A 19,562-nucleotide genomic window follows, 5' to 3' on the forward strand; every position below is an offset into this window, starting at 1 on the left:
GCTATTATAACTGTTGTTACCGCTACATTATGATCAACGTACGGAATTGCAGGTCTTTCTTTGTATACAGACTGAAACCGGTCCAAGATTGTGCCAGCCGGTACTGTGGAAAAAGTTAGAGGCTGAAACTCAAATCTTGTTTTTAAGGATACTGTATATCATTATACCTTGACCTTTAGTCGTTTGTTTAACCCGCCGTTGAACTAATTCAGATATCACGAACACGTCAAGAATGAAACTTAACTTTTAAACAGTTCGTCCTTTTTTAAGAATTTTCATTTAGAATATTAAGGAGGCCTGATCAAGACTATGCAGAATTATACGCGTAAAAATTTATGAGAAATGCCATTCTCTCAGCGGGTATTATAGATGTTTACTTTAGTTTCTTCAGTTAGCAACTACTCCAACCAGTATATGATAAAAGACGATGTAATTTTGATGCTTACACCAAGTTATTGTTCTTGAAGGTATAAGGTTTTTTAATACGTGTAATTAAGTGCATCTTTCTTAACTTTATGGTGTCTTTGACTTTCCCTGTCGCTAGTGTAACTGCTTCCGTTGAAGCTAAATGTTACTGCTTCCGGGAAAAGTTGTCAAATACTTTGTAGTTAGATTGACACCTAAGTGATTAGTTCCTTTTAGACAGAAAATTATAGTTAACGTTTCAGTTCAGGATACGACCCCGTGTGATCAAGATCGTTTTTGAATAGAAGACAAGTTAGACTGTAATCCTCGATAAAGTCCGCGAACGTTGGTAAGCAATAACTTGTTTTGTGATTATGTTACCTAGCTCGTAGTTGTTACTCAAAGCGAAACTTGTCGCTCATTTTTTACCTTTCTTTTGGTTCTTTTAATTGCCACGTGCTCGTTTCCAAAACTCGACATTATTCTTAAGCTATGATCACAATATTTAGGTACTTTCTTCGCGTAACGATTTCAGTTGACTGCTTCGATATAATAACGCCCCTAGGAACGGGAAAAGGAATAAAGAAAGAAAAGATCCTATATTGGTTTGGTGTTTATCGCATGCGCGTGTATCAACCCGGGAATCGAATTTGCAACTCTTGCTTGAAAAGAAACATTTACAGCCAGAGATCCGAGAGTTGTTCTCCATAAATGCCACTCTAAAAGGTTGAACTTATTTGTAATACATTTATTCAAATTTGACGAATAATTGCAGAGAAAGTATCACACCTGCTTTGAGGCCTCAAGTTATTTGTCACATAAATTCCTGTTATAGTCTATGGTAATGGTCATAGGAAGTGTGAGATCGGCTTACAAATGGAGTGGAGTCTCTTATAACGAATGAGGGACATAAAGTGTAAGTAGGCATTTTTTAGAACTGTTTTATTCCGGTTGAGTAAAGCCGTTTCATCTTACACAACATATCGTGTTTCCCCGTTGTCATTGGCTTTCAGCAACAGTAAATATGAGTTCAAAACATTTTAGGAACCAAAGTTTTTCAGGGTTCTTTGTGTACAATGACCTAGATGAAATTTAATTTGTGGATATAAAATCCTCACTTATTGTTGGCTATCTTAAACGGCCGCCTTAGACTTTTAACTGCTGCTGGTTAAATTTTCAAGGCCCTAACTCATTCCTGAAAACAAAAACAAATAAATTATATCAAAGTGCTCTGTGAGCAAACACGTGAATTGACAGATGACTCACATGATTTTTTGGATTATGTTTAATGTTATCTGGTTTGGGGAGTTTTGTGGTTGATTGTCAAGTTTAGAGTACGAGCAGTAGTTCAGTGTTCGCTGATGTAGCAAAGAAACAAAGTAACGTTGGAATAAGAAGGCATTACAATTGAAACTAGACCCTGTGAGCAGGGTAACTGGGATACCTGGATGGTACTGGATCCTTGGAATCACTTGTAGTGATACCACGGGTGTCGGACTAGTATACTAAAATAGTGCGCTCAAGTCTGGCCAAGGGCATACACCTATTTCAAAACATAGGCATGCTATGCATGCAAGAGTTACTTTTTTGTAGGGTGGGTGGATTACTTGAAACATTGTGAGTGATGTCTACATTCTTACAAAAGGAGAGAAGAATATTGATGTGGGAAAGAACGAAAATGTCGAATTTAATACCTCACACACAGGTATTTTGTGGCAGATTGTGTGTGTTTTGCGAATAAATGTAACCAAAAATAAACTGTATTGGTGCCACGGATACCTGTTAGTACAAAATGCAGACAGCAGACTGCAGACCGGATACAAAATATAGACTGCAGACTGCAGAGTGGGTACAAAATGCAGACTAAGAATCTGAAGAGTTTTTACGTCTGGTATATAATAACATGTCATCTCACAGCTTACCGCGCGTCACGCAATCGCTTTTCTGCGATCCCCCTTCACGATTATTTGCACTATTGTGGAATATTCCTGGCCCATTTCTTGATGAAAATCGATCGCAATATTATTTCAAGCCTTCAATATAGTCTTCTTACTTTGCGCGCGAGTTGGTAGGTGTGATGTCTGTACAGATTTTACCAACGTAATAAAAGTAGATGACGTGAATAACAGTGATGGTAAAGCAAGCTTAAAACGGCAGAAATCGCCAGAAAATACAACGGATTCACAGGGTATGAGTAAGTTTTATTGATTTTACGAGAAAAATGTTCATATTTCGAAATATGTATCGTTGTAAATCGACGATACTTCGTTCCCTATACTATTCCTTACTGAACGTGTTCAAATTTCCAACAGTTCCTCTCGTAACTTAGCACCGAGTCACACAACGCGTGACGCGTTCATGAATTAATCGTTGGCTTTTCCTCGAGACGTGAGCTTGGGCCACCTGTGACAAGACAATTGCGTAAACAATATTTAACATAATAACATTATACACAAAAAAACACAGGGTTTTGGATCACTTATTTATTAAAAAAGAATATCCATACAACTACAATGAAAACAAACATAAGATTCACCTTTCTGATCGTGAAATTAATACCATTCGTACTGTTATCGTAGCTACGTTCCTTGCCATCAAGTGAATCCAACATGTCGTCTTTCTTCACAAGCAGTTTGCATCCATTATAGTCTCACGGTAGTAGTGTTGTTCAATAGATTGCATAGAGTATATGTAGTTTGATTTCTGATTTCAGATTTTGCTTTTTACAACAAGTGAACGTTTTTCAACTACGATATTGGCATACTTAGCATACAAGGCATTCGAGGCTTTCATGGCTTTCAAGCGTTCGCGACTCAATCCGTTCCAAAATTACCGCTCAATAACATCTTTTAGTGTGGTTAGCCGCGATTAATACGCTTTTGTATATGCGTCTGTAAGCATTTTGCGCGTTTGCGCCATAATGCTCCAGGAGATCGCAATCCAAATACGTTGAAATACAAAACAACTGACCAAAGAGTTTTATTAGCAAAAATCACGTGATTCGTCATGTGACCCGGCCCTGTCCGTGTATGACAACGTCAATCATCATCAAGATAACACGCGTGATTAGCATGTGAACACCTCATTGGATCACAGTTAGTTGTCATGGTGTTGAGGGCCCAATGACCTCTGGGTACTATTACGCAATTTTTCCATTTTGTGGCGGAGGAAAAAAAAAAAAACTAGACCCTGTGAGCAGGGTAACTGGGATACCTGGATGGTACTGGATCCTTGGAATCAAGTGTAGTGATACTACGGGTGTCGGACTAGTATACTGAAATAGTGCGCTCAAGTCTGGCCAAGGGCATACACCTATTTCAAAACATAGGAATGCTATGCGTGTAAGAGTTCCTTTTTTGTAGGGTGGGTGGATTACTTGAAACATTGTGAGTGATGTCTACATTCTTACAAAAGGAGAGAAGAATACTAATGTGAGAAAGAACGAAAATGTCGAATTACCTCACTCACAGGTATTTTGTGGTAGATTATGTGTGTTTAGCGAATAAATGTAACCAAAAATAAACTGTATTGGTGCCACGGATACCTGTTAGTACAAATTGCAGACAGCAAACTGCAGACCGGATACAAAATATAGACTGCAGACTGCAGAGTGGGTACAAAATGTAGACTAAGAATCTGAAGAGTTTTTACGTTTGGTACATAATAACATGTCATCTTACAGCTTACTGAGCGTCACGCAATCGCTTTTCTGCAATCCGCCTTCACGATTATTTGCACTATTGTGGAATATTCCTGGCCCATTTCTTGATGAAAATCGATCGCAATATTATTTCAAGCCTTCAATATAGTCTTCTTACTTTGCGTGCGAGTTGGTTGGTGTGATGTCTGTACAGATTTTATCAACGTAATAAAAGTAGATGATGTGAACAACAGTGATGGTAAAGCAAGCTTAAAACGGTAGAAATCGCCAGAAAATACAACGGATACACAGGGTATGAGTAAGTTTTATTGATTTTTACAGAAAAATGTTCATATTTCGAAATATGTATCGTTGTAAATCGACGATACTTCGTTCCCTGTACTATTCCTTATAACGTACAGTTCCTCTCGTAACTTAACACCGAGTCACACAACGCGTGACGCGTTCATGAATTAATCGTTGGCTTTTTCTCGAGACGTGAGCTTGGGCCGCTTGTGACAGGACAATTGCGTAAACAATATTTAACATAACAACATTATACACAAAAAAACACAGGGATTTGGATCACGTATTTATTAAAAAAGAATATCCATACAACTACAATGAAAACAAACATAAGATTCACCTTTCTGATCGTGAAATTAATACCATTCGTACTGTTATCGTAGCTACGTTCCTTGCCATCAAGTGAATCCAACATGTCGTCTTTCTTCAAAAGCAGTTTGCATTCCATATAGTTATGTTCTTCAGTCTCACGGTAGTAGCGTTGTTCAATAGATTGCATAGAGTATATGCAGTTTGGTTTCAGATGTCAGATTTTGCTTTTTACAACAAGTGAACGTTTTTCAACTAAGACATTGGCATACTTAGCATACAGGGCATTCAAGGCTTTCATGGCTTTCAAGCGTTCGCGACTCAATCCGTTCCAAAATTACCGCTCAATAACATCTTTCAGTGTGGATTAGCCGCGATTAATACGACTTGTATATGCGTCTGTAAGTATTTTGCGCGTTTGCGATATAATGCTCCAGGAGATCGCAATCCAAATACGTTGAAATACAAAATAACTGACCGAAGAGCGTTATAAGAAAAATCTCGTGTTCGTCATGTGACCCGGCCCTGTCTGTGTATGACAACGTCAATCATCATCAAGATAACACGCGTGATCAGCATGTGAACACCTCATTGGATCACAGTTAGTTGTCATGGTGTTGAGGGCCCAATGACCTCTGGGTACTATTGCGCAATTTTTACTGGGATACCTGTGGTAGCCCAGTCATAAAATGCCTTTGTTTTTTTGTCGTCTTTTTTTTTTTTTTTCCTCCGCCACAAAATGGAAAAATTGCGCAATAGTACCCAGAGGTCATTGGGCCCTCAACACCATGACAACTAACTGTGATCCAATGAGGTGTTCACATGCTGATCACGCGTGTTATCCCTCAACACCATGACAACTAACTGTGATCCAATGAGGTGTTCACATGCTGATCACGCGGGTTATCTTGATGATGATTGACGTTGTCATGCACAGACAGGGCCGGGTCACATGACGAATCACGAGTTTTGCTAATAAAACTCTTTGGTCAGTTGTTTTGTATTTCAACGTATTTGGATTGCGATCTCCTGGAGCATTATGGCGCAAACGCGCAAAATGCTTACAGACGCATATACGAGTCGTATTAATCGCGGCTAATCCACACTGAAAGATGTTATTGAGCGATAATTTTGGAACGGATTGAGTCGCGAACGCTTGAAAGCCTTGAATGCCTTGTATGCTAAGTATGCAAATGTCTTAGTTGAAAAACGTTCACTTGTTGTAAAAAGCATAATCTGAAATCTGAAACCAAACTGCACATACTCTATGCAATCTATTGAACAACACTACTACCGTGAGACTGAAGAACATAACTATAATGGATGCAAACTGCTTGTGAAGAAAGACGACATGTTGGATTCACTTGCTGGCAAGGAACGTAGCTACGATAACAGTACGAATGGTATTAATTTCACGATCGGAAAGGTGAATCTTATGTTTGTTTTCATTGTAGTTGAATGGATATTCTTTATTAATAAATACGTGATCCAAAACCCTGTGTTTTTTTGTGTATAATGTTATTATGTTAAATATTGTTTACGCAATTGTCTTGTCAAAGGCGGCCCAAGCTCACGTCTCGAGAAAAAGCCAACGATTAATTCATGAACGCGTCACCCGTTGTGTGACTCAGCGTTAAGTTACAAGAGGAACTGGACGTTATAAGGAATAGTATAGGGAACGAAGTATGGTCGATTTACAACGATACATATTTCGAAATATAACATTTTTCTCGTAAAATCAATAAAACTTACTCATACCCTATGTATCCGTTGTATTTTCTGGCGATTTCTACCGTTTTAAGCTTGCTTTACCATCACTGTTGTTCACATCATCTACTTTTATTACGTTGATAAAATCTGTACAGACATCACACCAACCAACTCGCACGCAAAGTAAGAAGACTATATTGAAGGATTGAAACTCTTGCACGCATAGCATGCCTATGTTTTGAAATAGGTGTATGCCCTTGGCCAGACTTGAGCGCACTATTTCAGTATACTAGTCCGACACCCGTAGTATCATTACACTTGATTCCAAGGATCCAGTACCATCCAGGTATCCCAGTTACCCTGCTCACAGGGTCTAGTTCCATTTTGTGGCGGAAGAAAAAAAAAAAAAAAAAAAAAAAAAAAAAAAAAACGACAAAAAAACAAAGGCATTTTATGACTGGGCTACCACAGGTATCCCAGTAATGATCATACAATTACAATTGACAAGGGTGGATGATGTCATGTGTTTTAAATATACATCATTTTTGTTTCTGGTTCAAAAGAAAAGGTTGGAAGAGAATGTGGGTGAAAAGTGAAATTTACTGTCTATCATTGTAAATGTTGGAAAATCAAGGCAGTACTGTTTTAATGAAAACATTAAGGATTCCCTCTTTATCAAATAAGACAAACGGGAACGAGTTTTGAGGGAAATAACTAAGCCTAGACTGCCCCACTCTCATTTTGGATTTCCGCCTGGGTAGATTTTGGTCACGTGCTTGGCAACGTATAATCAAGAACAAGATAGAATTTCATTTCAGGCCTATTTATCAATTTTGTGGTGTACAACTTTCGCATTTTAGTACGTAATACTTATTCTGAATCTTCAAATTGTCTTGAAACTTAAAAGAAAATTATTCTTTAACAATTCACTGAAAATCGGTAGCCAAAATTATTTGTTTAGGTGTTATTTGATTTTCGTGTTAACCTGTAATTTCGCCGGCACCTTCTGTTGCTTCACACAGAAAAAACACGCGATACGAAATGTAATGATCGATTTTGTTCCCAATGTCACGCCATAACAGGAAAAGCTTTCGAACGCCTGTAAACTCCGAGCGCTTCGGAGTAAGTGATATTTTTAATGAATCTTCGGATTGTTTTCAAGTTCAAGGATTGTAAATTACAATTTTATGGAAAACGAAGGTTGTTCTCTTATTTCAGTGTGAATCCTCGAATCCTGCCCGCTAACGCAGCTTGTTGAATCTAAAACGAAAAAAATAAACTCTTTTAAGATTATCATTGGCTTCTTTTCCACCCCACCACTATTCTTAGCAACAAAGGTCGCCATTTATTACTCGTCAAAACTATCAAATGCACTCAAAAGCCTAAAATCGAAAAAGAGTTTACAGGAATCGACCAATCGAGCGAGCGAGCGAGTGCCATTCTCCACATCATATTTACAACTCGCTCTTGCGCATGCACGCAATTTCCGAGTTAAAAAGGGACAGAACGGTTTACGCTTGATAATTTGAATCAGAGCCGTATGTTCTCCTCTCTCTTCCCATTTCTTTATTCCTAGCCCAGAATGTTCAATGGAATGAACCTCATGCAAAACTGCACTCTCGTGCGTGATAAGTAGAAATAGGAGCGTGCGAATGCGTGATGGCTCGCGATCGATGGCGCGCGGTTTCGACTTGACTAAAGATAAATAAAACTAATAGGTAGGGCAACAGGAAACTCCTCTGACGGTATTTAATTATTTATATCGAAAACTTTTTATATTTGGCATATTTAGATGGCTTGATCAAGGCTCTGCATGCTAAAAAGAGTAGTCTTTATGAGAAATGTCATTCTTTCAGCATGTATTGCACTTGCTTTAATTAGTTGCTTCTGTCAACTGTAAGTGATAGTTCTTTAGGGTAGAGTTCTATGAAGTGTGTGAAATAAATTTCATCTCTCTTCACTTGGCGCCCTCTTTGACTTGTCCTTTCTACAGCGAATGCGTGTCAAAAAGATGCCTGAGAATAATTTGAAGATGTTTGTAACCCTTTTAAGTCCATTTGACCAAAATTTAAAGAGAATGTATTACACCTGCTTTGAGGACACGTGCCATTTCTATTCCAATTTCTTGTTAAATGCAAAAAGTTTCCAAGAGTTTGAAATCGGCTCATGCACGTAGCTGGAGTCTCTTATGTAGGATTGTTTTGAAGCTACAATTCCAATTATTCAATAACGTTGACATATTTTCTCAATGGATGGCTATTTCACAAGAAGACATGAGCAAAAAAAAGTATTTAACGGTTGGCATGCAAAGAGCTGGCTGTCGAACTGTTGTTTTCTACCAGCAAAACAAAGGGTCAGTTTGATTAAATTTCCTAAACTGAAGTGAGCCACAGAAGAAAAATAATGACTATTATGATATGGTCCTTGGGGCATTGCTCTTACTCACAATCCCATTGAAAACTGCAATAAAGCTGACGTGTATGGAGCCGGATGGGTTGACTTGAGCCAAAAATGAGTTGCGTTCTTCAATAAATCATGAGTTTCATGTTGTGACTAAAACAAATAATGGTAAAGTGATCTTAGACATGTAGGTTAAGTTTTTTGTTGGTTCTTGTCGTTACTCCGAGAGTTTTCCTCCGGGTCCTCCGGTTTTCCTCCCTCCACAAGAACAAACATTCTTAATTCCAATGGAAACAGTGGAAAGAAGAGCCACCTTGTGGAATGTCCACTGCTAAATTCCCATTATTTATTTTTGTTATCATATTATTATTATTAATATTAACAAAGAGGTTTGCAAAATGCTTTTAAACTTTCCATCATCCTCTTCCTAAATAAAAGACTCCATTCCTTCTTGCTTTCTCGAGTCTCTTTGTGAAATGCACTTGACGAGAAAAAACATCACCGTAATTGAAAGAGAATAGCGCTGCTTGACGACAAGAAGCTGAATACAAAATATAAACGTGGAATGACGGAATAAACTTAACTATTCATTTGAAAATATTGCATGTCAAGGATATTGTAATTAAAACGCCTCTATGTAGTCAAATGTCTCTCTTAATTTTCCCAGACGTAAGATGGTGAACACCTGTTAGCAGGAATCGGAAAATTGCCCCCTCACATTTTAACTTGAGTTTTGCTAAGTGAAGGACGAAAAAGGATTCTTGAATTTCCCTCTAAGTCACGATTCACTTTGCGCATGTTTTGTCGAGTAATGGGTGAAAGGAAAATTGTCTGCCGTTAAAGAGAACTAAGGGCGAATTAAACAAACACGTCAAGAATGAAAAATAACTTTAGAACAGTTTTAAAACTTTCATTTAGAATATTAAAGGAGGCCTGCAGAATTATACGAATAAAATTTATGAGAAATGCAATTCTCTCAGCAGGTGTTATATATAATTACTTTAGTTTCTTCAGTTAGCAGCTACTCTAATCAGAATATGATGAAAGCTGATGTAATTTTGATTTTTACACCACGTGATTGCTCTTAAATTAGAAGTTTTGTAATGCGTGTAATTAAGTACACCTATCTTAACTTTGAAGTGTCTGTGACTTTCCCTGTCGCTGGAGATCCTAGAGTTATTCTCAATGAATGCCCTTTAAAAAAGGTCGGACTTATTTGTGATACATTAATTCAAATTTGACGAATAATTCCAGAGGAAGTATCACAGCCGCTTTGAGGCCTCGAGCTATTTGTCACATAAATTCCTGTTATAGTCAACGGAAATGGTCATAGGAAGTGTGAGATCGGCTTAAAAATGGATTGGAGTCTCTTGAAACGGATGGGGAAGATAAAGTGTTTATAGACATTTTATAGAACTGTTTTATTCCGGTTGGAGAAAGCCGTTTCATCTCACACAACACATCGTATTTCCCCGTTGCAGTCTTTGGCTTTCAGCAACAGTGAAGATGAGTTCAAAACATTTCAAGGACTGAAGTTTTTCTGAGTTGTTTTTGTGCAGTGGCTTAGATGACATTTAATTTGTGGATATAAAATCCTAACTTATTGTTGACTATCTTAAACGGTCGTCTTAGACTTTTAACTGCTGCTGGTTAAAATTTCAAAGCCCTAACTCATTCGTGAAAACAAAACAAAAAAGCTGAATAGAACGGTTTACGCTTGATAATTTGAATCAGAGCTGTATTTTCTCTCTACTCGTCCCATTTCTTTGTTCTGAGCCCAGAATGTTCGATAGAATAAACCTCACGCAAACTGCACTCTCGTGCGTGATAAGTAGAAATAAGTGCGTGCGAGTGCGTGATGGCTCGCGATCGTTGGCTCGCGGTTTCAACTTGACAAAAGATAAATAAAACTATAGGTAGGGTAACAGGAAACTCCTCTGACGGTATTTAATTATTCATATTGAAACTTATTCTATGTGGCATATTTAGAGGACTTGATCAAGGCTTTACATAATAAAAAGAGTAATTAATCTTCATGAGAAATTCTATTCTTTCAGCATGTATTGTACTTAATTTAAACAGTTACTTTTGTCAATTTTAAGTTGACCCAAAGTGACAGTTCAGTTAGGGTAGAATTCTGTAAAGTGTGTGAAATAAATTTCATCTTTCTTCACTTGGCGCCCTCTTTGACTTGTCCTTCCTATATGAAATGCTCAATAAGTGCGTGTGACTGCGTGATGGCTGGCGATCGATGCCTCGCGGTTTCGACTTGACTTAAAAATTTATAAAACTAGATTGGGCAACAGGAAACTCCTCTGACGGTATTTAATTATTGAAAAGCTTTTTATATTTAGCATATTTAGAGGGCTTGATCAAGGCTTTGCATAATAAAAAGAGTAAATATCATAAGAAATGTCATTCTTTCAGCATGCATTATATCTACTCCAGTTACTTCAGTTTACAGTTGACCCAGTCAGTAAATCATGTATCATGATATAATTTTTCTAATAGGAGTAAGTGCATGCGAGTGTGTGATGGCTGGCGATCGATGGCTTGCGGTTTCAACCTGACTAAAGATAAATAAAACTATAGGTAGGGCCACAGGAAACTCCTCTGACGGTATTTAATTATTTATATTGAAAACGTTTTATACTTGGCATATTTAGAGGACTTGATCAAGGCTTTGCATAATTAATAGAATAATTAATCTTCACGAGAAATGTCATTCTTTCAGCATGTATTGTACTTACTTTAACTAGTCACTTCTGTCAATTTTAAGTTGACCCAAAGTAATAGTTTAGTTAGGGTCGAATTCTGTAAAGTGTGTGAAATCAATTTCATCTTTCTTCACTTAGCGCCCTCTTTGACTTTTCCTTTCTAAATCGAATGCTTATCAAAAAAATGCCTGAGAGTAATTTAGATGTTTCTAACCCTTTTCAGTCGATTCGACCATAATTTACAGAGAATGTATTACACCTGCTTTGAGGACACATGCCATTTCTATTCCAATTTCTTGTTAAATGCAAAAAATTGCCAAGAGTTTGAAATCGACTCATGCATGGAGCAGGAGTCTCTTATTTAGGATTGTTGTGAAGCTACAATTCCAATTATTCAATAACGTTGATATATTTTCTCAGTGGGTGGCTATTTCACAAGAAGACATGAGCAAACGAAAGCGTTTAACGGGTGGCATGCAAAGGGCTGGCTGTCGAACTGTTTTTTTCTGCCAGCAAAACAAAGGGTCAGTTTGATTAAATTTGCTAAACTGAAGTGAGCCACAGAAGAAAAATAATGACTATTATGATATGGTCCTTGGGGCATTGCTCTGACTTACAATCCCGTTGAAAACCATAATAAAGCTGACATGTGTGGGGCCGGATAAATTGACTTTAGCTAGAAATGAGTTGCGTTCTTCAATAAATCATGAGTTTTATGTTGTGACCCCGTATTAGACATGTGGGTTGAGTTTGTTGTTTCTTCCTGTCGTTACTCCGAGAGTTTCTTGATACCACTGGGTTCCAATGGCCTAAAAGCGTGATGGATAATACGTTCGTACATTCGCAAACGTTTGACCTCTGTGTTTATCAATATTGTTAAATAAAATTTTGACTCCATTTATCCTTAGTTGTCGTAAACGCTCTGAAAACCTTCCCGCTGGGCTGCTAGACTTCAAACCCACCTCGAGATAAGCCGCTTTCACCTGATATTCTTTGAAAGTTTAATTAGGCAGCTATTGTTTGAACTGGAAAAACATAGTCTCGAATTAGGCAGAAATACAGACCTTTGTTCTGTTGGGGATCCATTTTGGGCTTGGAAATCTCGGAGCGAGCTCTTCAGAATGAATATCTTATTTCAATTTATTGAGCTAGTTTTCAATAGTGAAATTTTTACGGTCGAAATTTTTTACAGTAGGAATGGCGGGTTGACCGCTAAATACATCATTGACCACTTAATGTACAGAATTTCGCTCGAAAATACCGCTTACTTTGATTTTAAGAGAGAAACATGAATTCAAAATTACTTAAAAGATTATTCTTAGTTTTACTGGAACAGTTCCGCTTTCAGTAACCGTTATATACAGGTGGAGGACGATAAAAAAAGGACTTTGTAAAGGGTGACCGCTACCGCCTACTAGAAGTGACCGCTAAATAGAGGTGAAAACTATTACAGTGATTAAGGAGAAACATATTCGTGACTTTGACAAATGACTGCTTAATACGGCGCCACCAAATGCAGATTGGACTATTATTTCATTCATCATTTTCGCCGAGAAGAGGTGATTGTTATCTTTAATTCTTTTCCTTTAAAATAGATTAACCTCTAAATGTTATTCAAGGGCTCTCGTATAATTTTCTCTTCATTTTGTGAAATTTGTGACAACAATGTCGTGAGCTGCCATTCAATTGCGAAAACCTAATTTTAAACTCCCACACGGAAAGCGAACATCGATTAATAATAAAACACGGCAAACCTGACATTTCTAAACTCGTCTTAATCATAAAGACCTGTTTTCATCACGGCATATCCCCAGTAAGTTCAAAGGGACGTAAATTGGAGAGACAAACTGTTCTGCTCCGATTTTGCCAAGAAAGAATTCAAACCACAGAAGAACTGTGTAAAATAGTTTTATTGTTGGTACTTGGAGTGATATCTTTCCTTATGGTGGAACAACTGATCAGCATTTTTTTCCTATTCACGATTGCAATTTATTTGGTTCTTTCGGAAGGTGAGTTTAAAAAATAGATTGTATCAGCGAAATGCTTCACTAAGTTAAAGATTTGTTCTGTACGTTTGGTCCTGTTTTCATAAAGAAAAATTTCAATGATCATTGCTTTATTCTTCTTTCTTCCTTTGCCGAGTGACCAAAAAGTGAAATTCATTTTTGTTATTATTGAGATAATTATACAATTGTGTTGAGTATAATGTTCATGCTTTCCCCAGCTTCTCTGCCTCTTTGGAGAGCTTCCATCTTCCGTAAATAATGCGGGAATGATTTGTCATTTCTTAAATGGCTGAAGCGGAATTTACATTTTATCTGTTCTTGTGAAGGATGGTTGGTTTGTCACGACGCTTTAAATTTGAAATCATGGAATCATTTACATGAATTATGTGATAAGAGATTACGGCTTAAAAAAAATGAATATTTTTTTCCAATTCGAGTTTCCACATATTAAAAGCATGAATATATTTTGTCTTATTTATTAGTCCTGGTTAGATTAGCGGGTCAGCCTTCCTTAATTGTTTCCTCACTCTTATGGTAATTTTGGTCCTTTCAAATGTCAATAAGTCGAGTTCCAGTTTTCATCATTAAAGCAGTTTCTCAAAATTAAAAAACCCTGATGGCTTTCAGAGACAATTTTCTAAAATGTGTCCTCTGCCCTCAGCGAATATCTCAGCTGATGCATTTTCCTAGTCCGTTTTTTCTTCCAGATTTCTGAAACAACATCCTGTTATAATTTATAACAAGACGAAACAACCTGCCGTTAAACGATTGATAGCGAGGTCTTATCGATGTCTTATTTTCAAAACATACTTTTTATTGCAGATAATTGCCGAATACTGCAGTTTTTGGATGCCAAAGATGGCTCAGCGCTGGAAAAACACGTCATAAGAACAATTGCCTCAAACTCTGAGCATTCGTGCAGAGTTCAGTGTTATCTGGAGAACGCATGCGTATCGTACAACTTTGGAAAGAGAGTAACAGGAGATGAGGTCTGTGAATTAAACAATTCGACAGACATACAACATCCGGATGATTTAAAGCCGAGAGTGAATTTCATTTATCGTGGAGCTGAGGTATATAAAAGTTTCCTATAATTTTACAATTTTTTTTGTACCCAGAAAAAGGATCTCATTGGAGATAACCGTCAGCCGTTAAGCGGCCAAAAAGTTTAGCCATAAAAATAAGCGTAAATATTGACAAATTCTAACTGTTACTCGTAAAGAGACTTTCCCTGTTAAAATAATTGAAAAATAAAGAAAACACTTCTCTCTGGGTTTTTTTTTTTTTTGAGAACACCACGCGGACGAGGGGCTTAGAGGCAAGGCAGACTTTGAAATCGACATAATAACCCAATTTCTGCTGCAGACATTAAGTTGTCATGTCAACTTCATTCGTCATTGTAATTGAATGTATGCTGTCGTCCAATCAGAGTTTTTATAGTAAGTTTACTGTATAATAATGGAAGTTATTAACCGTTAGCGGTAAAATGACCAAAATTTTTATCGTTAGCCATAATTACCACCACCCCATTGAGACCCTCTCATAGAACAATCAAAGAAGCCCCCCTCTATGAAGGTTTGTCGCTTTATTCAAAGAACAGTTTCAGGGCTAGAATTGATGTCACTTCAATACAAGTTTCCCTTCAGTGAAAGTAACAGATACAAGTCATAGCAGTCCGACCATATATAATTTTATAAAGGGGCTAAATGATTTCTCATTAGAGCTGTTCAATATTGTAGTTCCTCGTTGATGTGGACACTGCAATCAGCACATGTCGAATGATTCACGCCCTGGCTCAATTATGTTTTCATGTTCTTGGGCAAGACACATTACTGTTACCATGCCTCTCTCCACCCAGGAACATGAATGATTAAAAACTATCAGATCAGCATATTCCGATGAAGAGCTGCAGTTCTTCATGTCGCTTCATTCGAGGGAAACTGAGATAAGCTATGGCAATTATGAGCTACATCTCGCAAACCTTAACCTTTTATCATTCCAGAAAGAATTACGTTCATAGATTCTTTTCGTACTTTCCCATAATCCTCCTGTCTCCTTCAGTCTGATTTGAATGGTTTTTTCCATTTATCATTTCCCAGAACTCATGTGGGACCACGCCATGTATGAATGGTGGGACACGTCAATCCGGGTTTTTACCACACGGGTACCGCTGCCTTTGTGCTGCAGGCTTTACTGGGTTAAAATGCGAAACAGGTAAGATATTTGAAAGGAATGGGATAACGCCATCTGAAATCCAAGTTATCCTCTTCAGCCTATGACTATTTTGGCTCATTTTTGATCAGTCTTTCATTTCGATGTTTTGACATCTAATAAAACTAAGAATTTGTCACTGGTACCTCAAGAGCTCAAGGACGTAAGAGAGAGCACGAATAGTTCCTAATTCTATAGTCAGCTGCGACACTACAGAAACCAATTACTGCCAAAAAAAAAGAAAAAAACGAAAAAAGAACATAATCTCCTGGCAAATTTTGATTAGACTCGTTTCTGAAGTCACTGGGGGTATCTTGCAATAACTAATCCCATATAACGAGTTTTTCTTGTTCTTAAAAGTCCTTGAACCCTCTCAGGTCCCTTGTCTTGCGAGTGATTGAACATTTCATGTAGTGTTTATTCCCCAACAAAATATTGGAGCGACGCCTAAGGTAGCGAATCGTGCTCAGCTAAGCCAATCACAATTGGAATTGCAGATATAGACGATTGCAGCGCTAATCCGTGTCACAATGGAGGATCATGCCGAGATCTTGTCAATGGGTTCAAGTGTGACTGCCCTGAGGGGTACCTTGGAACTCTGTGTGATACAGGTTGGTGATTCTTAGGTTTTTTCTTTAAGAGTGAACGGAATATTTCGAAATAGGTCTTCATGTTCGCACGTAAAAGGTTTAGGTTTAGGATTAGCCGCAGGGGATCTTCTGTACTTATTTGGACCCTTAACTTGGATGACCGGCCGAAAATAAAGCTTTCGGAAACGTTAAGTGTCCTTTCCACCATTTTTAGCGCATGCTCTATGTTACACGTGGGATCGAGGGTAAATAGTGTTTGCATTGTCTGAATGTATATTCAATTAAAAAAATAGAATAACTCCTTTGACTTTTTATAAATACACCTTATTCAATGGTTTAACTTAAAGTACGCGCGGATGTTTTGAGAGTTGAGTAGTATTTTATGTAAAAGTTGTGTAGAAAAATACGAGAAACGAGCAAAATGTCCTCTCGTGTTATATGTTACACCATCGAATTAGGAATATATGACTCCACTATTATTTCACTTTTTAATATTATGATTTGAGTTCGCGAAATACATCCTACGGCCCTCTCTGTGTATCGTATCGATCGCAGAAGGAGTACACGAAAGACGAAACAACACGGACAAAACCATTAAAGTGTTCTATGTGACCAACTAAAAGATCTGTCGCGCGTACAAGTTCGTTTCTTCACAAGTCAAGCCTAACAAACGCAGAAAAGAAAAATCAAAGTTTGTTGCTCTGTATTTTTGCCCTGTTCTACGATGTAATACCGTCTATAAACGTGGCATACTTTGCGCGCGTCCTCATGAATTTATCTGATAAATTGATGCAGTAATGGAATAACAGATATATTGTTGTCTTCATCGTTGTTGTCCTCTGGCACAATTATTCCCCAGTGCCGTCTACGAGGCAGTTGTTTAAAACGTTACTTTCCTGATATCATCAGGTGTAGGACTGTTTCGAAGGACCTTAAATGTTCAAGTATCTCAAAACGTCATCAGTTCTAGGTTTTGAGCGACTCTGAATCTGAAGGAAATATAGACCCATCTTTTTTGCAAATTCTCCCCACCCCCACCCCCCAAAAAATTGTTTCGGTGCCCATGTCCTCGCTTTCGCCATCTTTTATGAGATATCAGAACATTTCGCTTTTCATAAAGCCAAATGATTGAGTATTCCAATGCATTTTCATTTTTAGCTCCCTCAGAATGCAATCAGTACAAGATTCTGAATGACTCCGATCGACACAGTGATTTTGGTCGCGGTAACCAAACATGTGATAAAAATTTGATAGAAGACTGGTACAGATTCTCGGGGGAGGCTGGAACAAGCATAGCCACAAAATGCATTTCAAAAGGCAAAAGATGTGGAACGGACGTGCCGGGGTGGATGAACGGAACACACCCAACAGTTGATGAAGGAGTCGTTTCCAGAAAAGTTTGTTTTAGTGGCTATCACAAGTGTTGTTACCGCAACGTTACGATCAACGTACGGAATTGCAGCTCTTTCTTTGTATACAGATTGAAACCACTTTCATATTGTAATAGCCGGTACTGTGGGAAAAGTTAGAAGTTTATGGACAAACTTCGGTTTGTCCTAAATGACATTTAAACTATGGAGACAAAATCCTCACTTATTGTTGGCTGTCTTAGACGACTATCTTAGACTTTTAACTGCCGCAAGGTATAATTTCAAGGCTCTAAAGCATTCCTGAAAACAAAACAAAAAAGCTGAATAGAACGGTTTTACGCTCGATAGTTTGAATCAGAGCTGTATTTTCTCTCTTCTCTTCCCATTTCTTTATTCTAAGCCCAGAACTTTCAATGGAATGAACCTCACGCAAACTGCATTCTCGTGCGTGATAAGTAGAAATAAGTGCGTGTGAGTGCGTGATGGCTGGCGATCGATGCCTCGCAGTTTCGACTTGACGCAAATTTTTTCAACTAAAGAGGGCAACAGGAAACTCTTTTGGCGGTATTTAATTATTGAAAAGCTTTATATATTTAGCATATTTAGAGGGCTTAATCAAGGCTTTGCATAATAAAAAGAGTAAATGTCATGAGAAATGTCATTCAGCATTTATTATATTTTGCTCCAGTTACTTTAGTTTACAGTTGACCCAATCAGTAAATCATCTATCATGACATAATTTTCATGTCTAAACAAATTGATAGTTCTTTAGGATAGAATTCTTTAAAGTATGTGAAATAAATTTCATCTTTGTTCACTAAGCGCCCTCTTTGACTTGTCCTTTGTAAACCGAATTCTTGTCAAAAAAATCCCTGAGAATAATTTGAACATGTCTGTAACCCTTCTAAGTCAATTGACCATAATTTACAGAGAATGTATTACACCTGCTTTGAGGACACGTGCTATTTCTATTCCAATTTCTTATTAAATGCAAAAAATTGCCAAGAGTTTGGAATCGGCTTTTGCATGGAGCAGGAGTCTCTTATGTAGGATTGTTGTGAAGCTACGCTTCCAATTATTCAATAACGTTGATATATTTTCTCAGAGGGTGGCTTTTTCACAAGAAGACATAAGCAAACAAAAGCGTTTAACGGGTGACATGCAAAGAGCTGGCTGTCGAACTGTTGTTTTCTGTCAGCAAAACAAAAGGTCAGTTTTCTTACTGAAGTGAGCCACAGAAGAAAAATAATGACTTTTTTGATATGGCGTCGCTCTGACTCACGATGCCATCGAAAACCATAATAAAAGCTGACGTGTGTTGGGCCCAACGGGTTGACGTGAGCCAGAAATTAGTTTTGTTCTTCAATAAATCATGAGTCTCGTATTGTGACTAAAACAAATAATGGTAAAGTTATGTTAGACATGTGGGTTGAGTTTGTTGTTGGTTCTTGTCGTCGCTCCGAGAGTTTTTCCCCGGGTCCTCCGGTTTTCCTTCCTCCATAAAAACAAACATTCTAAATTCAAATTGGAACAGTGGAAAAGAAGAGCCACCTCGTGGAATATCTACTGCTAAATTCCCATTATTTATTAATGTAACCATTTTATTATTATTATTATTATTATTATTAAAAAAGAGGTTTACGAAATGCCTTTAAACTCTCCATCATCCTCTTCCTAAATAACAGACTCCAATCCTTCTTGCTTTTTCGAGTCTCTTTGTGAAAAATACTTGATGAGAAAAAACATCACCGTAATTGAAAGACAATAGCGCTGCTTGACGACAAGAAGCTGAATACAAAACTTAAACGTGGGATGATAAACTTATACATTTATTTGAAAACATTGCATGTCAAGGATATTGTAGTTAAAACGCCTCTATGTGGTCAAGCGTCACTCTT

At 37.6% G+C, this 19,562-nt stretch overlaps 2 protein-coding genes across 2 annotated transcripts in view; both read left to right on the forward strand.

The window, feature by feature from the left end:
* Positions 1-432, forward strand: part of LOC136281169 (uromodulin-like) — a 6,202-nt gene extending 5,770 nt beyond the window's left edge. The window contains exon 5 of the mRNA XM_066167407.1: positions 1-432. This exon is cut by the window's left edge and continues 249 nt beyond it. Within this exon, the coding sequence (XP_066023504.1) occupies positions 1-119 (119 nt within the window). The 3' untranslated portion in view covers positions 120-432.
* A 12,819-nt stretch (positions 433-13,251) lies between these two features.
* On the forward strand, positions 13,252-18,418 carry LOC131781562 (uromodulin-like). Its single transcript, XM_066167404.1, has 5 exons — positions 13,252-13,496; positions 14,316-14,566; positions 15,593-15,707; positions 16,202-16,315; positions 17,453-18,418. Exons 1-5 carry the CDS (start codon positions 13,430-13,432, stop codon positions 17,821-17,823), a joined length of 918 nt encoding a protein of 305 aa, XP_066023501.1. The 5' UTR covers positions 13,252-13,429; the 3' UTR covers positions 17,824-18,418.
* The last annotated feature ends 1,144 nt before the right edge of the window (positions 18,419-19,562 follow it).

Source organism: Pocillopora verrucosa, chromosome 5 (assembly GCF_036669915.1).
Source record: "Pocillopora verrucosa isolate sample1 chromosome 5, ASM3666991v2, whole genome shotgun sequence".
NCBI lineage: Eukaryota > Metazoa > Cnidaria > Anthozoa > Scleractinia > Pocilloporidae > Pocillopora > Pocillopora verrucosa.

Bases quoted from the DNA above. Each gene is read 5' to 3' on its own strand.
- LOC131781562 (XM_066167404.1), top strand. From the start codon at position 13,430: ATGGTGGAACAACTGATCAGCATTTTTTTCCTATTCACGATTGCAATT. The intron at 15,708-16,201 runs GTAAGATATTTG...TTGGAATTGCAG, and splicing joins TGGGTTAAAATGCGAAACAG to ATATAGACGATTGCAGCGCT. The intron at 16,316-17,452 runs GTTGGTGATTCT...TTTCATTTTTAG, and splicing joins TGGAACTCTGTGTGATACAG to CTCCCTCAGAATGCAATCAG.